Below are 9,489 nucleotides of genomic sequence, written 5' to 3' on the forward strand. Positions count from 1 at the left end.
TGGCCGCCGGGGCCCGGGGCCAACTCGACTGAAGCTGTTCCGGGAGATTTTTTGACCCCCAATGTGACATAATGTCGTTAATTTAATTTTCTTAAAATATCCTATTAAAATCTACCAGACTGCTTTCAGTGGTGACCGGGAGCTCCATGCCAAGTCCAGCGGACCCCCAGCCAGTCTGGGAGGGCTGGTACCCCCACTGTGGGGATGCTCCCTGGCCCCCTCCCGTCTCCGGGCAGAGCACTGTCGCAGTGTCCGCGGGCGCGATGGAGGGCCGGCAGGCGCTGTCCAGTCGCTCTGCTCCGTGTCCCCACTCGGTGCATGTGTTCTGGACCTTTAACCCATGCTCCCGTCCCTGTTTTTCATCCATTGTCCCAAGAATTCAGATGTCCCCTTAGTCTGTTGCCTCCCCACGTAAAGGAGACCAGCACCTAAGTGGTGGGCTGGGCCAATGACTCCAAAAATGGACAAATAGAGGAACCCCTGCCAGCCCTGTAACCCGGGCCTGGGGCCACGGCCACCCCTGCCACCAACCTAGGATCCATGCCACAAGTCCCCCCCGCCGGCCTTTGTGTCCTTGCTCCTAGTCCTGCCTCCTGAGGTCGCAGAGAAGAGCCATCTCCATCCTCTGTCACAGCCCTTCAGGGCCTGGAAAACTGATCAGATCCCTGCTCCATCTCCTCCTCTCCAGATTCAACCCCAGCTCCTTCAGCCTGTCCTTGTCACTCCTGCCTCCACGATGTTGTTGCTCCATGCTGGACTGTCCGTGGCAGATGTGTTGTGCCCTCTCCACCCCACGGCAGGGCAATGGCAGCCGTGGGCACAGGACGGGGGAGTTCCCCTCCCTGCTCTGTGGCTTGCATGGGCCCTGCTTGCAAACGTTCAAGTTCACATCCGTGGTGGCCGCGCCCCACGATGGCCACTGGGTGGCACCACGAGACCCCGGATCCCCAGCCGTGGCTCCCTGGGATTCCCCTGGCAGCCCAATTACAAGCTGCTCCGGGCAGGGTGGGGGCGCGTCCGGGGGGGGTGCAGTTCCTGGGGGCATCCAAGACAACTCTCAGGCTCCTGGGGCATGTCCTCCTGGCAGAGGCGCTGTGGGGCTGCACTTTGCACAGCGCCTCCCACATCCCCTGACTCTGGGGGCTGAGGCCTTTGCCTAGAGACGAGCCAAAACGCTGTGAGTGATGGTGCTGGTGGCATCCAAGGGGCCCGCTGTGTCACTGCCGGAGGGTGGGCTCTGCGCAGTGTTGGTGCCCTGGCATGGACGGCCCTGATGCCAGCCCCAGCAGTGCTCTGCCAGCACCGGCGAGGCCCCAGGAAGGGGCTGGGGCGGGCAGCTATGTCGATGCTTTGAGGGTGCCGGATGCAGTGGGGAGCTGCTGGCGCGGGTGGACTGGGAGCAGCCCCCCCAAAAGGGCCCTCGTGCACAGCAGGGCGGGGGTGGCCGTGGAAGCCGAGGGCTGGCAGAGGCTGCCTGGGCAGCTGAGCTCCAGGGCGGTGCGGGATTTCCCAGGCCCTGGTGCGGAGCCCGGACCTGGAAAGCCCCTCCCTCCCGCTGTGCTCTGGAGACACCCCTGGGACCTCTGCTTAGCGCATGAGACACTGTTCTGGGAAGTGACGTGGCCCTGTGGCCGGCAGAGCCTCCCTTCCCCTCCTGCCCCGCTCCAGCTGCGCCTGGCAGGGGCTGGGGGCCCGGCGCAGGGGAGGGCACCACGCCACCCTGCCGCAGGCCCGGGCAGCGGGACGGCACCAAGGGGAGCGGGGCTCACCCTCAGACAGCCAATGGGCCGCGGGGCCGGGGACACGAGCAAGGCTGGGCTCTGCCCCGTGGGCGTGCTGCAGCCACGTGAAAGGCGTGGGGCCGTTGCGCTGATGCCCCGGGGAGGGACAGCCCTGTCGCATCCTGTCTGTCTGCTGCATGGGTATCTGTGGGTAGTCTGTGGCTGGAGAAGGGAGGGTGCTGGTGGCACGGCTGCCGCCCTCCTGCTGGGTCTGCCGTCCTCACATGGGTGGCTGGGCAGAGTGCAGCCGGGGACTGTCCCTCGCCCCCGAGCATGGATGTGGGGCAAGAGCGGAGCGGAAAGGGCCCCCCCTGGCCTGATGGGCCCTGGCACCGCGCAGGGTCCCACGGGCAGGCAGGCGCAGCACCTTTGTTCCTTCCTGTGCAGAGTTTCCACTCTTAGGAGAAACAGGAAAGTTGCAGAGGGAAGTAGGAGCGGGTTGGGAAAGCCTCCTCGTCATCCTCCTCCACAGTGGTGTGTGGAACTCCCCCGGGGCTGCCCGGCCCCAGGGAATCCTCTGCTCCAGGCCTGTGGACGCCCCTTCCTGGCTCTGTGCCCAGGGTCCTGGAGGCAGGAACAGCCGCTGGGGGGGCTCTTGATGACGCAGACCCTTAGACGATGCCCAGCCCCTGGTCCCAGCTTCACCCACATCACAGCAGTTGCGGCAGACCCCGGGGCACTCCCCGAGGCACTGCCTCTCCAAGCTGGGGGACACTAGCCCGGTCTGCTTTTCCACAGCCCACCGGCGCCAGCTCTACAGTCTCGTCCGCAGGACGATCTATCACACCGCCCTCGCGGCCTGCCGGGACACTGCCTGCTGGGACTACTTTGGCAAGGGCGAGGCCGATGGGCCCTGGTGGCAGAGCCTCTGCTCAGAGCTGATCCTGAGAGCCACCGGGGACCTGGACTGGTGGCTTCTCCATGGAGCCGTCGCGACGGGTGTGTGGCTGGCGCATTTCGAACCGGTCTCTGACCAGTGCCCATTTTGCAGCGAGAGGGAGACTCTGGCGCACCTTGTCCCCGAGTGCGCCAGGCTGCAGCCCCTGCACCTCCTCCTGCACGTCGCCCCGCACCTTTTACGCGCACCCCATCTGTCACCCCACCAAGGCCTGGGACCTCCTGGTCAACCTCCTCCTGGCTCTGGCCAAGCTTGTCTTCTGGCTATTCAGGAAGGAGGCTCTGGCCGGGAAGGCTCCGGGTGACCTCGGGGCATTTTTCCTTGGTGTCCTTCACACACGTCTCCAGGCAGAGCACCGCTGGGCAGTAGCCGCCGGCGAGCTCTCCAAGTTTGCGAGCCGGTAGGCACTGTCCGGGGTCTCTGCTCGGTGTCCCCCCGGGGAGCGCTTGTTTTGGCCCTATGACCCTGCACGAGCACGCCCTGTTTTCTCTTTTGTCGTCCCCCATAATTTATTGGTGCTTTATTGGTCGCCCAACCCAGTGGCAGCCCCAGCATGCGGTTTTTAGGCTTTTAACCTTTTAACCGAAGACCTGCGAGCACCAAATGCCAAGAGGATACCCCCATCCATTTTTTATCTGTTGGTGGCTTCACAGCGCCGGTTGCCCAACGCAGTAGCGGTGGCGGCCAGCTTGAATTTGCGACAAGTTCTGGAGCATCTCTGGACTCCCGCACAGGGTCCAGAGGACTTTACATACCGCCGGCCACCATCCAGCGGCGGCCCACAGCTCCCAGTGGTCCTCACTGTGACGCTGCAGACATCAAATAGTCCCAGGCAGAAGCTGAACTGAAACCCAACACTTCTGCTTCCAGGATGACTGGCTAGAAAAGCCCAAGAACTGCCCCCACCACGCCTCAGTGCAGCTCTGGCCAACCTCCGTGTGAACCCCTGCTAGCTATGCGAGGGCACCCGCCTGCCAGCAGACTGGGCAGACATGGCAGGACACGGGCATGTGGGGCTGCCAGGATCCCAGGGGAGCCACAGGCTCTGGTGAGGGCAGGGGATCATCCCCGGGCTCTGGACAGCTCTAGGAGCAAAATGTGGGGCGGAAAGATCTGCGAGACAGTGCCACAAGGCCCTGCTCACACAGGCAAGCACATCGTGGCCCTGCCACGCCCCAGCTTGCAGCCAGGCCAGCGCCTGCCCCTCTGGGGCGCCTGTTCCCAAACCACCCTGCCCTGGCAGGGAGAAACTCCCATGCTGAGCACGCCCCGGCACCCAGCTCAGGACACAGTGCAGGCAAACCCGGCCCCGCAGCGCGCAGGGCCGCTGGGGCCAGGCAGCTGCCTGCGGGGCAGGTGGGAGGAGGAGGCCACGGGGGCCGCAGCAGGGAGAGGAGGCCATACCCCGTGGCCGTCCTGCGGGACTCCCCTGTGCCAGGAGACTGGGGAGGGGTGCGCGGGGAGACAGGAGGAGCGGGCCCACGACCTCGAGCCCCTGCAGCCCGGTGCCCGGCACAGCAGAGCATGTACTGGGGTGGCAGCACCCAACGCAGCCCGACGTGCCTGGGCTGCGCCCGGGACCGGCTCAGGGATGCTGCGGCACTTCGCCCGCGTGGGTGCTGTGGCTGCCGGCCTGCCGAGGCCTGTTCTCGCCCCGCCTCGCTGGCCGGGGGCCAAGGGAAATCCTGGCTGGGCTGCCGCGGCCCAGCCCTGGCTGAAGCAGACGGGGAGTTTTTCTGCGGGGACTGGGCCCCCCCTGCCCTGCGGCGCGGATTGGCTCTGGGCAGCCCCAGCCCTTTCCTGGGCGGCCGCGGGGCTGCGAGTATAAGAGCCAGCTGCCCCCCGCCGCAGGAGGGTCCCTCGCAGCATGGAGCGCCGCTGCCTCCTCTGCCTCCTCTGGCTACTCTGCCGAGGCCTCTTGGGCGTGAGTTTCACTTTCTCTTCCCTCCCCAGGCGCGACCCGCGAGCCAGACCCGGCTGCCAGGCTGCTGCCAGGCTCCGTGCGCCCCCCAGGCAGCCGGTGCAGGGGCTGGAGCGGGCCAGGGAGGCCTTCGAGCCGCTTGGCAGCCTCTGCTAGGGCCCCCAGCTCAGCCCTGGCGCCTTGGGGCGCAGCGGCTAGCGGGGACCTTGGCGCCTGCCCGGGCAGGGGTCTCGGCACAGGGGCCACAGCGAACAGGGCCTGGGGGAGAGCCAGCGCTGGCTGGGCACTGCCTGGTGTTTGGCTGGACCGGGAAGCCCCGTTCCCAGGGGCTGTGCCTCAGGGACAGCCATATCTTGCTGCCTGTGGGGCAGAGACAGGTTCAGGGCATGTGGGGCAGCTGGGGAGGCCCCCAGGATCCCGTTGCAACCTGGAGGCCCATGGGTGCCAGTGAGCCATTGGGGGGCCGTGCCCATCACAGGTCCTCTGCCCTGCACAAGTGCGAGGGCACCTATTTGTCTCATTCGATTCCCTTGGCCAGGGAAGGCGCCTGGCCAAGCTTCGGTGGCATGGGGCCCCTGCCTGGGCAGCGGAGCGTGCCGGGGCCCTGCTTGGAGCGCGGAAATCCCCTGATTTCCTGCATGGCCAGACCCCAGCATGGCTGCCCCTTGCTCCCAGGCCAGAGCAGGCTGCAGGGGACAGGGCTCAGCCATGCTCCCGCAGAGCCTGGCTGGGCACGGGCCTGGGCTGCGTGTGGGGCAGGAGCGGGGAGAAGAGGCAGGCTGCAGGGGCTGAAGGGGCATGGGCTGGGGTGGAGGGGTGGAAGCAGACAGGGCTGCGCGTGGGCGGCAGGGGATCCCAGGCAAGCGGAGGTGTTTCTCGGTTCCCCTTTTGGGGGCATTGGCTGTGACCCAGGGTCCCATCCTGCCCTCGGCCCCGTGGAGCACTTCCCTCCCTGAGGGAGAGCCCTGGCCCCCCAGAGCCACCCATGGAGCCCCGGCAAGGGCACACGCCACCCCGGACCCCGGTGCCTGGTGGGGCTGAGCCCCAGGGCAGGGGCAGCTGCAGGGGCATCTGGCTGCACTGCTGGCCCAGGAGGGTTGTTTGCTTGCCCACATCCCCTGCCCTACTGCTGGGGGAGCCTGGCCCAGCTTCACCCTGGGGAAGGGGCACCCTGGACCCCCCTGCCGGGGGGGGCCCAGCACTGCTGCTAGGGGAGGAGGCTGAGCCCTGAGCCAGCACCTGGGCTCCCAGCCCTGCCCAGGCTGCCTGCTCAGGCGGGGCAGACCTGGGTGGGCCCTGCCTTCACCAGCTGCTAGGAGATGTGGTCAGGGCGCTGACATGCACCCGCCACAACAGAACCGCTGCGATCCCACTTCAGGGAGGTGCAGGCGGCACGGGGGCGGCAGAGCACCGGTCCTGGTGGTTGTGGTTACGTGGGCAGGGTGAGAGCGAGCGCAGGGTGCACGGGCTGTGCCAGGCAGCACCGTGCAGGGGAGGGGAGCCAGGTCTGGGGCAGGCGGGAGCCAGGCCCGTGGCGGCTGAGCTCTGTGCTCTGCTCGGTTCCAGCACTTGGCCGCTGGCATGGACGTCCAATGCAGTGACAGGCAGTACGCACATGAGGGCAGGTGCTGCTCCCGCTGCGCCCCAGGTACGGAGCAGATCCCTTCCCTGCCCCTCCCTGTGCCAGAGCCTCAGCCCAGAGGGGTCCAACTTGGCTGCCTTGGCCCCCAGGGCCGGGACCTTGGCTTGGTGCTGCCTGCAGAGCTGGCCAGTCTAGCCCCTGGTGCCTGGTGGCACCTCCTTGGGTGCTGCATGGCAGGTGCTGGGCTCCACGGGCAGCTGCACCAGGCAGGGAGGGAACCCGGGTGCTGTGTGTTGCAGGACAGAAGGTGATAGCCGCATGTATCGAGGAGTCTGGAGTGTCCAAGTGTGCCCCTTGCGAGGAGGGGTACTTCCAGGCCCACTGGACCAAGGAGAACCACTGCATGCCCCACAGCTACTGCGACTCCAGTAGGTGCCGGCACAGGGCTCTCTGCCAGGCAGGCAGCAGTCACGCATCCCTGCCCATGCTCCAGCAGCCCCTGCCACGGGAGGGCCTGGCCATGGCTGGCTCCGTGGCCCACCTTTCCCTCCCTCCCTTCCTTTGGCAGACGCTGGCCTGGTGGTGAAGACACCGGGGGATGAGAAACAGGATGTTACGTGTGGCTGCCAGGTGGGCATGCACTGCACCAGCGCCCAGTGCCAGACCTGCCGGCTGAACCCCCTCTGCAAGCCAGGCTTTGGGGCTGTGCCAAGAGGTGAGTGTGGCCTGGCACTCGCAGCCCAAGAGCTTGCAGGGCCATGCTCCCCTGCGCAGCCCTGGTTCCCCACCGCCAGGTCACAGCAGCCCCAGCAAGGGCAGGTGAACAGGCCCCTGGCTCTTAAGCACAGAGCGGGTAGAGGGACCTCCCAGAGGGTGCAGCTGGCCCTGCTCAGGCAGGCACGCGTGTTGCACCCACTCTGGGGGAGCCTGGGAGACAGGTTGGGGTGTCTTGTTCGTGTCCCACATCTTCCCCGCCCCCTGCCTGCCTGACACTCACCCCCGCGGTCGTCTCGGCTCTGTTCCAGCCCAGGAGGACACGCCGCCCATGTGCCAGCCCTGCCCGGACGGCAGCTTCTCCAGTGTCACCTCCGACAGCAAGCCATGCCAGCCCTGGAGCAGGTACTGCAGGGAGGGGGAGCAGCACTGGGAGGTGCACCCAGGGAGGGGAGCAGTGGCTGTGAGCGAGGGAGCCCGGAGACACTTGCCGGCAGGGACACGCCTGGCAAAACCCTGGCTTTCCCTCCGTGGTCTGTGGGGTCTGGGCTCATGAAGCCGTGTCCACGCCCACTGCAGATGCGAGGATCAGGGGCTGGTGATGAAGGAGAATGGGACCCGGAGCTCCGACGTGGTGTGTGGTGAGTGCCAAGACCCCGGGCACCGCGCTGCGGGTGCAGCAGGACACAGCTGAGCCAGGGGACCCCCTCGGCTCACTGGCCTGCTGCTGGGGCCCCTACCCCTGCCTGATCCAGCCTGTCAGGCAGCTCCCCCATCCTCGCTGGGGCAGCTCCAGCTCTCCAGCCCCTGGGCAGCGCCCGTCCAAGCAGTCAGCAGGGCCTGCCTGGCGCCAGGGGCTGCACAGACAAGGCCTTGGGGCCTGGCGGACAGGGCCAGGTGTATCACACTGGCTTGGCATCTGCCTGAGGGTAGACAGGCCCCCAGCCAAGGGCACGGGCAGGGGCATGTCGGTGGCGCAGCATGGGGCTGAGCGGCCGACCACAACTCTTTGCAGAGTCACAACGCAGCCGCAGCCGCAGCCCCTCCTTGGTCTCGGTGCTGATCCCCATCCTGGCTGGCACCTGCGCCCTGGGGCTCTTCCTCTTCTGTTTGTATCACAGAGGTAGGTGCAGGAGAGGGGGGCTGGCAGAGAACTGCATCAGGGGCTGTGCCCACGTGGGCCATCTGGGCTGGGGCCTGCCCGGGGCATGCTCAGGCGCTCGCTTGCTCACTCCCTCACTTTGTGCTCCTGTCTAGGTTTCCAGAGACTGCTGCAGAAGCAGGTACATCCTCCGGTCCCCCCGTATGAAGAGGTGTGGAGCAGACTGGGGTGCCGCTGTGGGGATGTGCTCCCAATCAAGGGGTGTGGGTGGTCCCTGCACCCTGATGCCCAGCTTGGCAGGGAGAGTGGGCACAGGGCAGGGCGCTTTCAGGGGGAAGGTGCAGCCCTGAGGGGCACCGACACCATGAGGGCCTGTGCAGGATGGCAGGGGCAGGGGCATGAGTGTCCCCGCGCTGGGGAAGAGTCCTCCACGAGGCTGTAGGTCAGGGGTGCCCAGGGGCTGCTGTCGGTTCACAGACGGGGCAGAGATGCCAGGGCCTGCGAGGACAGTGTGATTCCCCCAGGGCTGGGCAGGGGGGCAGCAGGAGCCTAAGGGAAGGCCTCCGGGGGGCAGGGGTCTGGGTCTCCCCCAGTGCCAGGTGGTCTTGGTGCTCAGCACAGTCCTGACCCCCTGCCTGTGCTGCTCAGGATACCGTGCCGCTGAAGAACGTGAAGGTGGACGTGGACGAGCCGCGCCCGGAGCCGTCAGAGGAGGATGAGATGCCAAGCGAGCAGAACATCCCTGTGCAGGAGACCACGGAGGGTGGGCAGCCTGTAGCCCAGGAGGATGGCAAGGAGAGCCACATCTCTGAGCGGGAGAGGCCCTGAGGTGGCGTGGGGCACCCACACTAGGGCCCACTGCCTCGCACAGGTGGAAGCCAGGCCCAGCGCCCGCCGCGCCGCCAGGCAGCCCAGGGCATGGCCGGCTGCCCGGGGGCCGGGGCACAGCCTGCACCCGTCGCCTATGAGCACGAGAGGTGGTGGATCCCACATGGCCAAGGGTGACATGGCACGGCATGGCATGGTGCGGCTCTACGAGGCTGCAGGTCACGGGTGCTGGGGGCTGCTGTCGGTGCACAGATGGGCCAGTGATGCCAGGGCCTGCAAGGACAGTGGGGGGCTGACTGCCTGCGGAAGGTGGACGCAGGAAACGGAGGCATTTTGGGACTCCACGCTGAATCTGCCCGTTGGGCAATAAAGGTCAGGAGGCTGCGCCCACGGTGCCTCCTGGCGCTCACGGTGCTCGCTTTCATCACTCTGGGGACCCTGAGCTTGGGGTGGGTCCGGCTGTGTCCCTCCGGCCTGGGCGCTGGGGATGCCCCGGGCCTGCGCTCCCCGGATGCAGGGGCCTGCGCCGTGCACGCCCAGCGGCGACAGCCCCCAGTCCCGGCGCTGGAGAGCCCCTGCCCCAGCGCAGGCGGGAGGCCATGCGGCGGCTGCCCAGCAGGTGGCGCTGCCGGCACGCGGCACGGCGCCTGGCGCTGCCCCAGC

General features: G+C 67.2%; 1 protein-coding gene across 2 annotated transcripts; it reads left to right on the plus strand.

Moving 5' to 3' along the window:
• The first annotated feature begins 4,402 nt into the window (after nucleotides 1-4,402).
• CD40 (CD40 molecule) lies at nucleotides 4,403-9,240 on the plus strand. 2 transcript variants are annotated; one of them, XM_090064725.1, is made up of 9 exons: nucleotides 4,403-4,603; nucleotides 6,167-6,248; nucleotides 6,482-6,610; nucleotides 6,751-6,897; nucleotides 7,208-7,301; nucleotides 7,476-7,537; nucleotides 7,912-8,019; nucleotides 8,154-8,209; nucleotides 8,647-9,240. In XM_090064725.1, the coding sequence occupies exons 1-9, from the start codon at nucleotides 4,547-4,549 to the stop codon at nucleotides 8,824-8,826; spliced, it is 915 nt and encodes a 304-aa protein (XP_089920851.1). In that variant the 5' UTR covers nucleotides 4,403-4,546; the 3' UTR covers nucleotides 8,827-9,240. The 2 variants fall into 2 exon arrangements, with proteins under 2 accessions (XP_089920851.1, XP_089920852.1); XM_090064726.1 differs by having other exon boundaries at nucleotides 8,154-8,179.
• Nucleotides 9,241-9,489: the final 249 nt, after the last annotated feature.

The sequence above is a fragment of the Crocodylus siamensis genome, chromosome 10 (assembly GCF_052110815.1).
Source record: "Crocodylus siamensis isolate JL-2025a chromosome 10, ASM5211081v1, whole genome shotgun sequence".
Lineage (NCBI taxonomy): Eukaryota > Metazoa > Chordata > Crocodylia > Crocodylidae > Crocodylus > Crocodylus siamensis.

Coding starts and splice junctions, on each gene's coding strand:
- CD40 (XM_090064725.1), top strand. CDS start 4,547: ATGGAGCGCCGCTGCCTCCTCTGCCTCCTCTGGCTACTCTGCCGAGGC. Junction 7,538..7,911: donor GAGCTCCGACGTGGTGTGTG/GTGAGTGCCAAG, acceptor AACTCTTTGCAG/AGTCACAACGCAGCCGCAGC. Junction 8,020..8,153: donor CTTCTGTTTGTATCACAGAG/GTAGGTGCAGGA, acceptor GCTCCTGTCTAG/GTTTCCAGAGACTGCTGCAG.